Source organism: Mobula birostris, chromosome 3, assembly GCF_030028105.1.
Source record: "Mobula birostris isolate sMobBir1 chromosome 3, sMobBir1.hap1, whole genome shotgun sequence".
Taxonomy (NCBI): domain Eukaryota; kingdom Metazoa; phylum Chordata; class Chondrichthyes; order Myliobatiformes; family Myliobatidae; genus Mobula; species Mobula birostris.
In genome coordinates this window covers 87055835-87073908 of record NC_092372.1, presented here as the reverse complement: position 1 = coordinate 87073908, position 18074 = coordinate 87055835, and the positions used below count along the sequence as shown (strand labels likewise).

General features: G+C 41.0%; 1 protein-coding gene across 1 annotated transcript; it reads left to right on the top strand.

Moving 5' to 3' along the window:
- On the top strand, positions 1-8759 carry med28 (mediator complex subunit 28). The gene is made up of 4 exons (XM_072252978.1): positions 1-177; positions 1830-1896; positions 5800-5912; positions 8018-8759. Exons 1-4 carry the CDS (start codon positions 16-18, stop codon positions 8213-8215), a joined length of 540 nt encoding a protein of 179 aa, XP_072109079.1. The 5' UTR covers positions 1-15; the 3' UTR covers positions 8216-8759.
- Positions 8760-18074: the final 9315 nt, after the last annotated feature.

The following is an 18074-nucleotide window of genomic DNA, read 5'->3' as shown; positions in this document are numbered from 1 at the left end:
TCGAGGTCCAGGAAAATGGCCGCTTCGCTGTCGGGGATGTTTTCACACCCGCCGCAAAACCCCAACCCGCCACCTCCACCGCCGCCTCCTGGGTCCGGGCCTACGTCTGTGGCCTCTGCGTCCGCGCCGGTACGGCCTCCCAGCACGCTGGTGGACGAACTCGAAGCTTCATTTGAGGTAACGGCGGCGTTTGAGGGCCAGTGGTTTTTCAGCGAGGAAGGTGGCGGTTGTATCCCGGGAGGGATGGCGGTGGGTTGGAATGGGAGGTGCACGAGTGCTCTTAGTAATCAGCCTTTCAGTGCATCTGCATTTATTGAGAAAGAATGAATAAGCTGGATTTTTAAGAAAAACGGGTTTATATGAAATTTAAGTTTTATCTTTGTAGAGATTAAAATTAGGGGCGAAGATAAATTGGACAATTCAGGAGAAAGTTTTGTACTAGAAAACTTTATATAGTACTTTATATGTATGCAAGACCATTTGCCTTTTATTTCTATCGACGTCAGGTAAATTTGAAAGCATGTTCCACAAAGTGTAGAGATAATTTCCAAATTTACATTTATCATGGGTGCTTTTAAAGAGAATTCTGGATAATAAGTGAAACAGTGTTGATAGTTTCTCTGGCACCACTTTCCAGCTGCAAGCTCTACCAGCCGGAAGAGCAAAGACAGCAAATACATGCAATTGTCATGATGAATTAGTTACTCTGGAAAGCACACATAACCTTGACTTGGAAATACATCATTGTTGGATCTGAATTCTGGAACTTCTTACTAAACAGTATGGAATACATTCACCTGGACGGTTGCAGCAGATCAGTATGGTGTTTCACTCACTCTTTCACAGGGACAGTACAAATTCTGGCAGACAATAAGAACACAACATATAAGAAATAGGAGCAGGAATAGGCCATCTGGCCCGTTGAGCCTGCTCTGCCATTCAATAAGGTCATGGCTAATCTGGCCATGGACTCATCTCCACCTACCTGTATTTTCCCCTTAACCCTTAATTCCCCTACTATGCAAAAATCTATCCAACCTTGTCTTAAATATACTTACTGAGGTATCCTCCACTGCTTCATTGGGCAGAGAATTCTACAGATTCCATACTACTGTGTCCTCTTGTTATTGTTTAGATTCCTTTGTATGTTCCACATCTTCATTTTTGTTATAATGTGACTCCCAATCCAATGGCTGGATGAGGTTTTACAATTCTTTGATCGTCTGAGTAAATCATGCCCTTAATATGGTGAAGTGGGGTTTAAAGACCAGCGAATCCTGTGAGTGTGGCAAAAGGGTGCAGAACATTGAGCACGTTCTGTGCAACTGCCCACTCTCACCTGATTTAGCTGACACTGACCTGCTCAACATCAACGAAACAACACTAGAGTGGCTGGCTGTCTGGTGTGACAAGCTATGATGATGATGCCCTTACTCCTGTCAAACTTGTATCCCATTGGAAACACACTTGCTTTGGCTGCACTGCTCACAGTTTAGATTGTCATGTTCATATTATATTTAAAACTTAATGCTTGGGAAAGTTTCTTGTTTCATTCTACTTTTTCCACAAGATTTTATTACAGTTGTGTGATTGTTGCCTGCTCTGTCTATTTAATGATTTCCCTTTTATGGACAAGCTCAGCTTACCCCAGTTTAATAAAAAGCTACTACACAAATATTTTACTGACATATTTCATTACTTGCTATCCACAGAATCCCTGATCTTGATTTGTACTCCAGTTCTAACATAATGGAAAATTGCTCTTGTGCTGGATTGTTTCTGTTAAATTAATTGGAAAATTCTAAATATTAATTGAGAATTTCTTGTAGGCCTGCTTTGCATCATTGGTCAGTCAAGACTATGTGAATGGCACAGATCAAGAAGAAATTAGAACAGGTGGGAAACCTTGGAAGAATGTATATAATGATATAAATAATTATTTAAGCACTAGTTTGTAGCTGGACCTAAAATGATTATGAAAGCTCTTTCTCTAGTGTGTTGTGTTCTGGTGGAAGCATTTTTCCAAATATATTTGCATTGTTACAAAGATGGAATGAACTGTAGTAATAATTTCAAAGATCCTGTTTACATTATGTATAAGCTTACATGTTCTTTTGTTGATTATTTATCTTGCTCATGTATTGATACAAGCAATGGCCTTATGAGGCACAAAAGGAAACGTTTACATACCTGAGAACACACAGACAACAAAATTGAAAATTAACCTTGATATTCTAACTGTAGTCTGTGTAATGAGGAAAGCATATTCACAGATTAGGCATTACCTCATGTTTGTACTCCTTGAGATAACTTGTAAAACTTAGGACACACTGACCTGGATTTTGTGTGAGCTGACTTACCGACATACAAATTTGGAGCAGCAGTATGACACTTAGCCCCCAAGCTTAAGATCATGGCTGTTCTGATGTAATGTCCACCTCACATTTATGTCTGCATAATGTCTGCATTTATGTCACCTTTCATACTCTGTTTCACTATCACACTTTTAAATGTTGATGTCTTATTTTTAAAGTCACTTTTAGTTGAAGATTCTCCAGCAAGAGAAAACATCCTCTTGACATCCACTCTGTAAATATCTCGTACAATTTTATTTCACTCAAATCCCCTTCACTCTACTATACTCCATCTTTAGAAACCTAGCATGTCTAACCTTCTCTCTTAAGACAATTCAACTATTCCAGGTAATTTTGTTTAGAAAACCTCTGAACTGCTTTCATTGAATTAACATTTTTTCTCAAATAAGGGGATCAATTTACATAGTACTCCAGAATTGGTCATGCCTCTGTCTTGCATAACAAGGTTAACTTCCATACTTTTGCATTCAATTCTCCTAGCAATAAAACAGTGACTTTCTGTTTAGCAACACACATAAAAGTTACTGGTAAAAGCAGCAGGTAGATTTCTCCCTCCCCCTCCCACTTTCAAATCTCTTACTAGCTCTTCTTTCAGTTAATCCTGACGAAGGGTCTCAGCCCAATACGTCGACTGTACCTCTTCCTAGAGACGCTGCCTGGCCTGCTGCGTTTACCAGCAACTTTTATGTGTGTTGCTTGAAATTCCAGCATCTGCAGATTTCCTCGTGTTTACATTCTGTTTAGTTTTGTCAGTAACTTTACTTAATTATCATTTGGAATCATGCACTAGGACTCCCAGATCTCTCTCTATCTAGCTATCTATCTATCTCTATCTCTCTCCCCCTCCCCCTCTCCCTCCCTCCCCCTCTCCCCCCACCTGAGAGCAAACTTTTTCATTTTCCTATCAAAATGGACAATTTCACATTTTACTAGATCTTTGCTTATACACTTAACCTCTACTCCTTTTTGCCCTCCTTAAGCACTCCGCACAACTTTTGTACTTTGAATTATTTGCAAATTTAGCGACTGTACCTTCAGTATAAATTGTAAAAAAAAAAGTTCAGCTCACAGTCTCAATTGGTATGGGTGCATAGGCTTTGGAACTTCGTTGGCTTTGGGATTCTGGTTTCAACAAGAATTAGTGAGCTTTCAGTAGCAATTAGGCTTTGGCTGTATTTTTCCGAGGTCTTGCTTCCAACCATCTTGACAGAAAACAAAACTGGTATCAAAGAATTTGACAGCTTTTAAATGTCTGATTTTTAGTGACATTTATAAACAAAATTTATGTAAACAATTTAAAAACAATGTCATTAAGTTGATAAATGCCATTTAAAGCAAACACAACCACTTCTGGGTCTTTAAAAGTTAAACAAAGTAGAGTATTTAAAAAAAAACACCCTTGGGAGAGATTGTGTCGACTAGGACTGCATTCCTTGGAATGTTGGAGATTAAAGGGTGACCTGATAGAGGCATATAAGCTCATGAGGGACATAGGGAGGTGATGCTAAAAACAAGAGCTCATAGGTTTTAGACTGGAAATGAGAAGTTTAAAATGGACATCAAGGGCAGCTTCTTCATGCAAAGTGTGATACAGGTTTCCCCCGCTATCCGAAGGTAGAGCGTTCCTATGAAATGGTTCATAAGCCGGAATGTTATAAAGCGAAGAAGCAATTACCATTTATTTATATGGGAAAAGTTTTTGAGTGTTTCCAAACCCAAAAAATAACCTGCAAAATCATGCCAAATAACACATAAAACCTAAAATATCAGTAACATAATAAAAGCAGGAATGATATGATAAATACACAGCCTATATAAAGTAGAAATCTAGCGCAGCGAAAATCTCGCGGAAGCGCTCAGCAGAAACACGGCGCAAGTGCTCTTGGCAGAAACACTCTCTCCAGTAACCTTTAAGCTATGAAGCTGCCAAATCATGCCAAATAACACATGAAAATACACAGCCTATATAAAGTAGAAATAATGTATGTACAGTGTAGTTTCACTTACCGTAATCGGGAAGACTCCAATAAATTGCAGTTTCGTCACAGTTAAACACTTATACGAATAACCACCTGACGCAATCAGCAATCGCCCCTGATCTGGGCCGACATTTACGTGTCAGGTGGTACCTAATTAATTAGCTTGTTTATTTCGGCTTTTTTCTTAAAGATGTGCTGGGTGCGTTCCAACTACTGTTGCACAACTGCATTCTTCATGGCAATGTATCGGTCCACGGCCCAGAGGTTGGGGACCACTGCTTAAACTATGAAGCTGTCTTCGCCTCAGAAACCGATCAAACCACCCATGACTACCTTTAAATTCCACTTTTGCAACACTTTCATCACCATCGTCCAGTGTTTTCTGTTTCAGCTTATTAAAAAGACTGATTTCAAGTATAAGAAAACATAACGGAACACCACGCTTTGTACACCCATCAATCCACTCAAGCAATAGACTTTCCATTTTATCCATTATTGGATGCTGACTAAAAGAGACCACTTTGCTACGAGCATATCCAACAGTAACATCGGCAGCTTTCAAAGTTCTTTCTCTCTGCGTTTAAATAGTGCAAATGGTGGACGCGGGCAAGTTCAACGCGCGGACAATGTCCTTACTTCGTTCACCACAATTGAAATGCTTAATTATGTCTAGTTTTACGGCTAAGTGTAACACCCTTACGAGCTCTCTTAGGCTTTTCCGATTCCTTAGAACTCATCTTGCTAACGGATGCGCAAAGTAAAGCGGGATAAAGCACGTGTTTAAGAAATGCCGGCTAGAATGCAGTTCCGGGGGAGGAGCTTGGCTGTTTGGACGCGCACTGCCTTTTTTTGTAACAGTGAAAATACCTTCTGTTAGCGAAAATAGGTAACTAATGTAGGTCTTTCGTAACAGCAAGGTGTCCTAAAGTGAATGTTCGGAAAACGGGGGCCACCTGTATTTGGAAAGAGCTGCAGAAATTGTGGGCAGATTAACAACATTTAATAGACTTCCAATTAAGTAACACACAAAATAATGCTGAGGAAACTCAGCTGGTCAGACAGCACCTTTGGAAAGGAATAAAGAGTCAACGTTTTAGGCTGAGACTCATCATCAAAACAGAGTTTTTAAAAGTCTTTTTGGAATATCCGCCTGAAACCAGGAAGGCTTGTGGTATTTACAGATTTTAATCACCCTTGCATGTTTCAGAAGTAAACTATTCTTTATTGATTTAACAAAATAAATGCGACCTGGCGCAGACTTATAAAGTCATAGTCATACTTTATTGATCCAGGGGGAAATTGGTTTTTGTTACAGTTGCACCATAAATAATAAATAGTAATAGAACCATAAATAGTTAAATAGTAGTATGTAAATTATGTAGAGTCATTTGCTTCTAACCAGCTTACAATTTTATTCATAAATGTGTTCATCTATAATGCTACAGGTGTAGAGCAATGCATTCAAAAGTTTTTGGATGTTGCCAGACAAACAGAGTGCTTTTTCCTACAGAAGAGGCTGCAGCTTGCTGTACAGAAACCTGAGCAAGTCATAAAGGAGGTAAAGAACTTATTTCCTATCGTTTTATAACTTATTGTGTTTGAGGGGAAAAAAATCAATTGACTAATCAGCATTACGTGCTAAAATAAAGTTAACAGAGTTGGTGGATTTGAGTCATGATTTTAGGAGTCATGGATTTTATTAGCCTGCGTAGTTGTCAAGATATTGAATTGTGTACATTTAAAAATCTGCAGAATAACGTGACAGTTGTTTATACTTTTAATACCCAAAAATACACACAGGACCCTATGAGTTCTTGATGGAGTACTTGGAAATATAAACAGTTTGGACATCAGGATCCTAAGTTTGGATTGTACCCTACAACTTCCATAATATTGAGATGATACAATTGGCTTTAATGTTACTGAGCCTGTGACAGAGGGAGTGCAAAGTAGATTTGGTAAGGGCAACAAGTACAACAGGCTTATGCCAACTTCATGCTATCTTGTTACCCAAGTATATTACCTTGTACCCATGTGTATTGTAAACCAGCGGTCCCCAACCACTGGGCCGCAGAGCATGCGCTACCGGGCCGCGAGGAAACGATATGATTTGGCGATATGAGTCAGCTGCACCTTTCCTCATTCCCTGTCACGCACTGTTGAGCCATTACCCACGCGTCATCCATTTCAGCGCGGGAAGGAGATCAACTCCTCGAGCTTGTAAATGACGGCAGGCTGAAAAGTCTGTTTGACCTAACAGCTCTGCCGGCATTCTGGATCAAAGTCAAGGCTCAATATCCTGAGATACCCACGGAAGCACCGAAAACGTTGCTTCCATTTCCAACATATCTCTGTGATGAATGTAACAAAAACTAACTTGCGGATTAGACTGGACATAAGGAACCCCGTTCGAGTATCGCTGTCCCCCATCATCCCTCTATAGGACCGTCTTGTTGCAGGAAAGCAAGCCCAGGGCTCCCACTGATTCAGCAATATTGGTGCGTTGCAATGATTTTATAAGTTCATACGGGGAAAATATGAGCTGTGTTTAATATCCAAACGTTACTTAAAATGTTATGATGCTATTGACTTATATAACCATATAACAATTACAGCACGGAAACAGGCCATCTCCGCCCTTCTAGTCCGTGCCGAACGCTACTCTCACCTCGTCCCACCGACCTGCACTCAGCCCATAACCCTCCATTACTTTCCTGTCCATATACCTATTCAGTTTTTCTTTAAATGATAATATCGAACCTGCTTCTGACACTTCTACGGGAAGTTTGTTCAACACTTACTTCAAGCTCCCCTGACCTCCCCTGATAATTGACTTATCGCTATATTCATGCGAGGAAAATGCGCTGTGTGTTTAATATTAATTTCGTTAGATAAAGCCTCTTAGAAAGGAAATTGAGTGTATTAGCCACTTATCACCGATATTCCGGTCGTGATTAACACACTCCCCCCCCCCCCCCCGAACAGATTTGTAGAAAAATTATCAACAGGAGCGCGCATGCGCAAATAATGCATGCACACTGGTGCCCGCGCAAGGCTTCATGGTCATTGTTGTCTTTCTGGGTAAACGCAACGTATTTGACTGCTACTCTTGTCCGCTGGCAACCATCCCGCCCCGGTCGGCCGGTCCGCAAGAATATTGTCAACGTGAAACCGGTCCGCACTTCAAAAAAGGTTGGGGACCCCTGTTGTAAACAATGACACAAGTGACTCAAATCCTCACAGTGCAATAATACTAAGAGTGGCCATTACATGGAAAGGAATAATTGATCTTGTGTTCTCTGATCTGATGTCAACTGCCCTACTGACATTGGGGAAGATGAATTTTAGATCAGAGAAAGTGTACAAATGTGATCAGTCTGCAGAAGGTAAATCTAACAAATTACATGAACAGCAAAGACCAACTGGACCTTGAAACAAACAGAGTATCTTCCAATTCAAAGGCTTTAACCATGCTGTCAGTTCAAATGCTTCGTACTACTCTTAAGCTGTTCCAGTGCTTTACACTACTCAGTTTTTGAAAAGTTTACCTTGAAGTATCTTTTGTTGTTGATAAATTCCTTAATTATTTTGTACTCTTTCAAGGCTTAAGCATTAAAATATTCTGTTTGGAAGTGTTCTTAACAATATATATGCATTTTGTAGGATGTTTCAGAATTGAAAAATGAACTACAGAGGAAAGAAGCCTTGATCCAAAAACATCTAAGCAAGCTGAGACACTGGCAACAAGTCCTGGAAGATATTAATGTACAACCCAAAAAATCATCAGATCTTGCTCAAGGACCTTTAGCCTATCTTGAACAAGCATCTGCAAATATCCCGGCCCCACTAAAACAAACGTGAAACTTATATCAGCAAGGCATCTGGAAGTTTCATATAAACTGTTCTAAGTCCCTCCTCTTTCCTGCCCTGTAGCCCATTTCCTTTAGTATCAGTTCCAAGTAATCCCTTGAATGAAGGTAGTTATAGAGTGTAAATATACAGTGAGCAAATCACATTGAAATTGTCTTCATTTTGATTTGAAGGCATAAATGTTAGCTATATGCAATATTTGTATGAAAAAAGGCTGTAATTGTCTTGTGAATACAATTGTTACAATAAAAATGTACAACAGATCTGTAGCAATTACATAAAATTGAGGAATTTTTGCAGTTTTCAGAGCCAAGTTTGCATTGAAATTATTTACTAGATACATTCTATCCTGTATAATGTTCTATAAAGCAAGTATTTAAAATGTCTTGGGGAAAGGTATAGTACCTATACTTTGTTAACCGTGGAGCCTTTGAAGAGAAAAGCATTTGCCTAGTAGCATTACAAACAAGGGAAAATCTGCAGATGCTGGAAATCAAGTATACACACAAAATGCTGAAGGAACTCAGCAGACCAGGCAGCATCTATGGAAAAGAGTGTGGTCAACATTTCAGGCTGAGAACCTTCATCAGGAAAACCCATTGCCCTCTGGTGCTCCTTCCCCTTCCCTTTATTGCATGGCCCTCTGTCCTCTCCTATCAGATTCCCCTTTCTCCACATCTCTTTCACCAATTGGCTTCACAGCTCTTTACTTCACCCATCCCCCTCTCCCAGTTTCACCTATCAGCTACTACTCTGTACTATTCCCTCCCCTCCCCCCCCACCTTCTTATTCTGATTATTTTTTTCCCCCCAGTCCTCCTGAAGGGTCTCAGTCCAAAACGTCAACTATTTACTCTTTTCCATAGATGCAGCCTGACCTTCTGAGTTCTTTCAGTGTTTTGTGTGTGTTGCCTTGTAGCATTGGTCAAATCATGGTGAATATTCATTGGAATCCTTGGTGTTCAGATGCTAAAACTGACATCTGTCCTTGTCTTTGCCCGTGCACTGCAAATTGTAGAAGTCTGGGACTTACAGATTCAGAGGTGTTGTGTGGCAAAATCTGAGTGGAGTTGATGGGATTGGGAATAGAATAAGTTACAGGGAAAAATAGTAGGGAATGGGTTTGTTCTGTGAGCTAGCTTAGACTCAAAGGGCCAAAATAGCTTAGTACATTGTAAGGAAACAATATATGGAGTGGAATTCAATAATAGCTTCCACAGCCATTCGTGATAAAGAAATGTAAAGATTTGGAGTAAATCAATTCCTATCATATCAGTTCTAAACAGCTTACTACTTATTCTGAGACTGAGATCTAGATAGCTAGGAGAAATGTCACTTGGTATCTCCAGACTGTTAACTAAATGACAGCTTTCAAAACTGTAGAACAAACAGAAATAGATTTAATTGCCAGTTGTATTTACAAACACTGAGCTTGGTCTAAATTAAAACATTGTAATAGAGCCAAGATCTTTTCACTTTTGACAAAATGACTTCAGTGATCAAAGATTATAGAATACTGCACAGAAATAGTGGCAACAGACAATTGTTTGTACTTTTGAGTACTGCTCAGGCTTTTACTCCGTTAACTGAGCTGTTAATGTGCCATCTAACTACAGTGCAAATCAGCACCAGTGAAAACCCTACTGCAAGTATGAGTCGGGCCAAAGAAGCTTTTCAGTGAATGCACATATTTTTCTCTTAAGTAGGGCTATGATGATACTTCTAGTCTGTACAGTTAACTACTCGGTGAATGGAAAACAAAGAGCAACTTCTACAACCACAGAACGTACATTGGAATGTGCAATGTTTTACATGTAATGGTGCACCAAAAGAAGTAGTTTCAACACACACAAAACGCTGGAGGAATGCAGAACTCATGATGAAGGGTCTTGGTCTGAAACATTGACTGTTCCTCCCCATAGATGACCAGAGTTCCACTAGCATTTTCAGAATCAAATTTAATTTCACTGGCATATGTCGTGAAATTTGTTGTTATACGGCAGCAGTATATTGTAATACATTAAGAATGAGTTAGTGTAAAAAAACATTTAAAAAAAGTAGTGAGGTACTGTTCAATGTTCTTTCAGAGATCTGTTGACAGAAGGGAAGAAGCTGTTCCTGAATCATTAAGTGTGTGCCTTTAGGCTCCTGTCCCTTCTTCCTGATGATAGCAATGAAAAGAGGGGATGTTCTGGTTGATGGGGCTCCCTAATAATGGTGGTTGCCTTTTCACTCCTTGAAGATGTTCAGGATGCTAGGGAGGCTAGTGTTCATGATGGAGCTGACTGAGTTTACAACTTTCTGCAGCTTAGTTTGATTCTGTGTAGTGCCCCCGACCACCCTTTACCAGACGGTGATGCAGCCAGTTAGAATGCTCTGCCCAGTATATCTAGAAATTTGTGAGTGCCTTTGGTGATATACCAAATCTTCTCAAACTCCTTATAAAATATAGCCGATGTTGTGCCTTCTTTGTAACTACATTGTTATGTTGGGCTCAGGATAGATCTTCAGAGATGTTGGCACCCAGAAACTTGAAATTGCTCACACATTCCACTTCTGATCCCTCTATGAGGACTGGTGGGTCTGCCCTTGTCCTACCCTTTCTGAAGTGGACAATAGATGCTTTGGCCTTACTGATGCTGAGTGCAAAGTTGTTTGCTGTAACACCTCTCAACCAGCTGATCTGTCTTGCTCACTCAGCTTCTCATCACCATTTGAAATTATGCCAACAATAGTGTGTTGTCATTAGATGCCATTTGAGCTGTGCCTAGCCAAACAGTCATGGGTGTAGAGAGAGTATAGCAGTGGGCTAAGCCCTTGAGGTGTGCCTGTGTTGATTCAGTGAGGTGAAGAAGTTATTTCCAATCTGCACAGACTGTGATCTTCCAGTGAGGAAGTCGCAGATCCAGTTGCAGAGGGCGGTACAGAGGCCCAGGTTTTGGAGCTTTTTGATTGGGTGGAATTGTATTAATTGCCGAGCTGTGGTCAATAAACATTATACTATCCAGGTGATCCAAGGCTGTATGAAGAGCCAATGAAATTGCATCCGCTGTAGACCTATTGTAGCGATAGTCCAGGTCCTTACTGAGGCAGCAATTGATTTTTTTAGCTATTACCAAACTCTCAAAACACTTCACTCTAGATGTGAGTCCTACTGGACGATAGTCATTAAGGCATCTCACCCTACTCTCCTTGGGCAGTGGTATGATTGCTTCACTTTTGAAGCAGATGGGAACTTCCAAATGAGAACACTTGCCAGTTGCTTGGCACAGGTGTTTAGAGCCCTACCAGGTATCCCATTGGTACCTGTTGCTTTTAAGGGTTCTTCCCTCTTGAAAGGTAATTTGACATTGGTCTCCGAGACAGAGATCACAGTGTCACTGGTTACTGTAGGGATCCTCATAGATGCAGTTTTATTCTCCTTTTTCAAAGTGTGTGTAAAAGGCGTTGAGCTCATCTAGGAGCGAAGCATCGTTTTGTAGGAAGTAATGGCTTGCAAACCCAGCCAGAGTTGACATGCATCTAATCCTCCTCAAACCTTGTTCGGAATTGTTCCTTTGCTCTTGAGATAGCCCTCCGTAAGTCTTACCTGTCCTTCTTATACAGTCCTGCATCACTCTCAACAGACTACAAACCTGATTCATCCATGGCTTTTGATGCGGGTATATACAGTATGTTCTTGTAGGCACACACTCATCTGCACAGGTTTTCATGAAGTTAGTGATAACTATGGCGTTCTCATTCAGACTCAATGGATCTTGTTCCCTTAGATTTTCAGAAGGCCTTTGACAAGGTGCCACACGTGATGCTGCTAAAAAAGGTAAGAGCCCATGGTATTACAGAAAGATGCTGGCATTGGCAGCACAGTTGCGCAGAGGTTAGCATAATGCTATTACAGTGCCAGTTATCACCAGTCAGGATTCAATTCTGCTGCTGATTGTCAGGTGTCTGCCTGTTCTCCCTGTGACTGTGTGGGATTCTTTGGAATCCGTAGTTTCTTGCCACAGTCTAAAGACGCATGGTTAGGGTTAGTTGTGGGCATGCTATGTTGGCATCTTGTGTGTAGTGACAATTTCTGATTTGGTTTGACACAAAATGATGCATTTTGCTGTATGTTTCAATCTACAGGTGGCAAATAAAGCTAATCTAATCTAATCTATAAAAAAATACATCTATTGAAATGTCGTATAAATGTAACTGTTCCAACCACTAGCACTTTGTCTGGTTATTTGTTTCACAGACCCATCACCCTCTGGTCCTCAGGTCCCATTTAAATTTTCCACCTCAAGTTAAATCTATATCATCTAATTTTCGGCTCCCTTCTCCTGGGAATTTTGTTCGTGGTTTTATAGACTAAGATCTCTCCTCTGCCTCTTTCACTCAAAGACAATGGTACCACCTTATTCAGCTGCCCTTCTAAAGTAAATCCTCCATTCCCAATAACATCCTCGTAAATCTTTTCATACCTTGTCCAGCTTAATTATATCCTTCCTATTGCATGGCAACTATGACTACAAACAATATTCAAAATTCAAAGTAAATTTACAAGGGACATATATATGTCACCATATACATCCCTGACTGAGATTCATTTTCTTGTGGGCATACTCAATAAATCTGTAGAATAATAATCATAACAATCAATAAAAGACTGTTCCAACTTGGTTGTTCAACTAGTGTGCAGAAATCAAAAAATTGTGCAAATACAAAAAGAAATAAAAATAAATAAAGAAGCAATGTTCAGAACATGAAATAAAGAATCCTTGAAAGTGAGATGCAATCTCACCAATATCTTGTACAGCTGTAAATACAGAAGTTAATATTGAAGGGTTAAACATTTTGGAAATTAACGTTGCCAGGGCTGGTTGAAATATTCCAGAATTTTTAACTTTTTACGAGGGATCATCCAAAAGGAATAGGTGTAGCAGTAGCACTAATATTAAAGAACCTATAAGGAGTGAAGAGGATATCACGTAGAATCACTCTGGGTGGAACTAATGAACGTGAAATTCAAAGTAAATTTATTATCAAAGTACACACATGTCATATGTTTTGTTTTCTTGTGGGCATACCCAATAAATCCAGGAACTATAATAGAATCAAACACACCCAACAGGGCAGACAAACAGCTGATATGCAAAAGACAACAAACTGCAAATAGAAAAGAAAAAAAGAAATAACAATAATGAATAAATAAGCACTAAATATCCAGAACATGGGTTGAAGAGTCTTGAAAGTGAGTCCGTAGGTTGTGAGAACAGTTCAGTGATGCGACAAGTGAAATTGAGTGGAGGAACCATCACGAACTCCCACTCAGACAGGAGTTGAAATGCTTCAACACCAGCCTCCCAAAACACTTCATCACTGTAGATGTAAGCTGCCACTGGGAAAACTGTGAATTCTGTCTCTGAAGATGACATGCGAGCAGCCTTTAGGAGGGTGAAGAAAATTAATTAAGTTGAAATTGTGCCCAGAGAGAACTTGAGATACTGTTCCTCACAATATGTTGGGCCTTGTTGGAATAGTGAAAGAGGACACGGACAGGACACAGTAAAAGTGGATTGGAGACCGAGGTGGAGACGGTCAACAACTTTAAATTCCTTAGTATTATCATTTTGCAGGACCTGTCCTGGGCAAAGCATGTAAGGGCAATTATGAAGAAAGCATGGCAACGCCTCTACTTCCTTAGGAGTTAGCAAGAATTCAGTATGACATCTAAACCTTTGACAAACTTCTACAGATGTGCAGTGCAGAATATGTTGATTGGGTGCATCACAGCCTGGAATGGAAACACCAATGTCCTTGAATGGAAAGTCCTACAAAAAGTAGTGGATAGAGCCCAGTTCATCGTCGATAAAGCCCTCTCCAGCACTGAGCACAGGAAAGCAGTGTCTATCATCAGGGACCCCCACCACTCAGGTCATGCTCTGTACTCACTGCTGCCATCAGGAAGAAGTTACAGGAGCATCGGCACTCATACCTCCAAGTTCAGGAACAGTTATTACTTCTCAACCATCAGGCTCTTGAACCAAAGGGAATAACTTCACTCAACTTTACCTGCTCCATCATTGAAATGCTCCTATCAACCTATGGACTCACTTTCATCTCATGCTCTTAATATTTATGTGCAAACCAACTAGCTGGTGTATTCACAGGTATCTTCAACCTCTTGCTCTGGCAGTGTGTGGTACCCACCTGCTTCAAGGAGGCTTCAATCAGTACCCAAGAAGAGCATGGTAAGCTGTCTAAATGACAATCACCCAGAGGCACTTACATCTATAGTGATGAAGTGTTTTGAGAGGCTGGTGTTGACGTATATCAGCTCCAGTCCGACTGGCAATTTCGAATCTGCTCCAATTCGCCTATTGAAACAACAGGTCTACAGATGCTATCTCGTTGGGTCTTCACATAACACTAGAATATCTGGACAGCAAAGATGCATACATCAGGACGCTCTTTATTGAATCAGCTCAGCATTTAACACCATCATCCCCTCTGAACTAATCAGCAAACTCCAAGACCTGGTCCTTAATATCCCCTTGTGCAATTAGGTCCTGGATTTCCTCACTTGTAGACCCCAGTTAGTTCAGATTGGCAATATCATCTCCTTCACAATCTTCATCAGCACAGGAGCACCACGGGGATGTGTACTTAGCCCCCTGCTCTCCATGCATTACACCTATGACTGTGTTACTAAATACAACTCCATCACCATGTACAAGCTTGCTGATGACATCACTGTCCTGGCCTGTATCAAAGGTGGTGATAAATGAGCATTCAGGAGGGAGACTGAAAATTTGACTGAGTGGTGTAATAACAACAACATCTCACTCAGTGTCAATAAGACCAAGGAACTGATTGCAGACTTCAGGAGAGGGGAACCAAAGGTCCATGAGCCAGTAATCATAAGAAGTGGAGAGGGTGAGTAACTTTAAATTCCTGGGTGTCGCTATCTCAATGGGCCTTTCCTGAACCCATCATATAAATATTATTGCAACGAAAGCACAATAGCACCTCTACTTCCTCAGGGGCCTGCAGAGATTCAGCATGTCATCAAAAGCCTTGGCAAACTTATGTAGGTGTGTGGTGGAAAGTGTGCTGACTGGCTGCATAATGGCCTCTTTTTGTATTTGCAGTTTGTTGTCTTTTACGCACTGACTGAACACCCAAGTTGATGTGGTCTTTCATTGATTCTATTATGAACACCAGTGCCTTTGAGTGGAAAATCCAACAAAAGGTAATGGATTCAACCCAATACATCACAGGTAAAACCCTCCCAACTGTTGAGCACATTTACATAGAATAGTACAGCACAGTACAGGCCCTTCGGCCCACAATGTTGTGCCGACCCTCAAACCCTGCCTCCCATATAAGCCCCCACCTTAGATTCCTCCATATACCTGTCTAGTAGTGTCTTAAACTTCACTAGTATATCTGCCTCCACCACTGACTCAGGCAGTGCATTCCACGCACCAACCACTCTCTGAGTGAAAAACCTTCCTCTAATATCCCCCTTGAACTTCCCACCCCTTACCTTAAAGCCATGTCCTCTTGTATTGAGCAGTGGTGCCCTGGGGAAGAGGCGCTGGCTATCCACTCTATCTATTCCTCTTATTATCTTGTACAACTCTATCATGTCTCCTCTCATCCTCCTTCTCTCCAAAGAGTAAAGCCCTAGCTCCCTTAATCTCTGATCATAATGCATACTTCCTAAATCAGGCAGCATCCTGGTAAATCTCCTCTGTACCCTTTCCAATGCTTCCACATCCTTCCTATAGTGAGGTGACCAGAACTGGACACAATACTCCAAGCGTGGCCGAACCAGAGTTTTATAGAGCTGCATCATTACATCGCGACTCTTAAACTCTATCCCTCGACTTATGAAAGCTAACACCCCATAAGCTTTCTTAACTACCCTATCCACCTGTGAGGCAACTTTCAGGGATCTGTGGACATGTACCCCGAGATCCCTCTGCTCCTCCACACTACCAAGTATCCTGCCATTTACTTTGTACTCTGCCTTGGAGTTTGTCCTTCCAAAGTGTACCACCTCACACTTCTCCAGGTTGAACTCCATCTGCCACTTCTCAGCCCACTTCTGCATCCTATCAATGTCTCTCTGCAATCTTTGACAATCCTCTACACTATCTACAACACCAGCAACCTTTGTGTTGTCTGCAAACTTGCCAACCCACCCTTCTACCCCCTCATCCAGGTCGTTAATAAAAATCACGAAAAGTAGAGGTCCCAGAACAGATCCTTGTGGGACACCACTAGTCGCAATCCTCCAATCTGAATGTACTCCCTCCACCACCACCCTCTACCTTCTGCAGGCAAGCCAATTCTGAATCCACCTGGCCAAACTTCCCTGGATCCCATGCCTTCTAACTTTCTGTATAAGCTTACCATGTGGAACCTTGTCAAATGCCTTACTAAAATCCATATAGATCACATCCACTGCACTACCCTCATCTATATGCCTGGTCACCTCCTGAAAGAACTCTATCAGGCTTGTTAGACATGATCTGCCCTTCACAAAGCCATGCTGACTGTCCCTGATCAGACCATGATTCTCTAAATGCCTATAGATCCTATCTCTAAGAATCTTTTCCAACAGCTTTCCCACCACAGACGTAAGGCTCACTGGTCTATAATTACCCGGACTATCCCTACTACCTTTTTTGAACAAGGGAACAACATTCGCCTCCCTCCAATCCTCCGGTACCATTCTCGTGGACAACGAGGACATAAAGATGTCCAGAGGCTCAGCAATCTCTTCTCTCGCCTCGTGGAGCAGCCGGGGGAATATTCCGTCAGGCCCCGGGGACTTATCTGTCCTAATGTATTTTAACAACTCCAACACCTCCTCTCCCTTAATATCAGCATGCTCCAGAACGTGCAATATTGCCATGGAAAAGCAGCATCCATCATCAAAGATCCTCATCACCCAGGCCATCCTCTTTTCTCACTGCTGCCGTCAGGTAGAAGGTACAGGTGCCTCAGAATTCATACCACCAGGTTCAAGAACAGTTACGACCCCTCAAACATCAGGCTCATGAACAAAAGGGAATAACTACAATCATTTAAGGATTCTTCTATCTTGTTATTTCATGCTTGTTATTTATTGCTGTATATTTATTATCTCCATTTGCACTGTTTGTTTACAGTTAACAGTTCCTGATCTCTACTGTTTACAGATCCTGTTTATGGTTACTGTTCTATAGATTTTTTTAAGTATGCCTGCAGAAAATGAATCTCAGTGTTGTCTGTAGTGACATGTGTGTACACTGATAATAAATTTTAAATGTAACTATTTATTGCATATTTATTATTATTATTTCTTTCTTTTTGTATTTATACAGTTTGTTGTCTTTTGCACACTGACTGAACACCCAAGTTGATGTGGTCTTTCATTGATTCTATTATGGATATTATTCCATGATGGGTTTACTGAGTATGCTCGCTAGAAAATGAATCTCAGGGTTGTATGTGGGTCCTGAGGTTCCTGTACCTTCTTCTTGATGGCAGTAGTGAGAAGAAAGCATTGCCTGGGTGGTGGGGGTCCCTGTGACAGCCTCTGTGTAGATGCGTTCAATGGTGGGGAGGGTTTTACCCATCGTTGACTGGGCTGTATCCACTACTTTTTGTCAGATTTCCCATTCAAGGTGTTTTCATTCCAGGCTGTGATGCAACCAGTCAATATACTGCTTACTACACGTCAAAGGAAGTTTGTCAAAGTTTTAGATGTTGTGCCGAATCTTCGCAAACTTCTACAGAAGTAGAGCGCTGCAATGCTTTTTTCATTATTGCACTAATGGGCTGGACCCAGGACAGGTCCTCAGAAATGATAA

Bases quoted from the DNA above. Each gene is read 5' to 3' on its own strand.
- med28 (XM_072252978.1), top strand. From the start codon at position 16: ATGGCCGCTTCGCTGTCGGGGATGTTTTCACACCCGCCGCAAAACCCC. The intron at 178-1,829 runs GTAACGGCGGCG...AATTTCTTGTAG, and splicing joins AACTCGAAGCTTCATTTGAG to GCCTGCTTTGCATCATTGGT. The intron at 1,897-5,799 runs GTGGGAAACCTT...ATAATGCTACAG, and splicing joins TCAAGAAGAAATTAGAACAG to GTGTAGAGCAATGCATTCAA.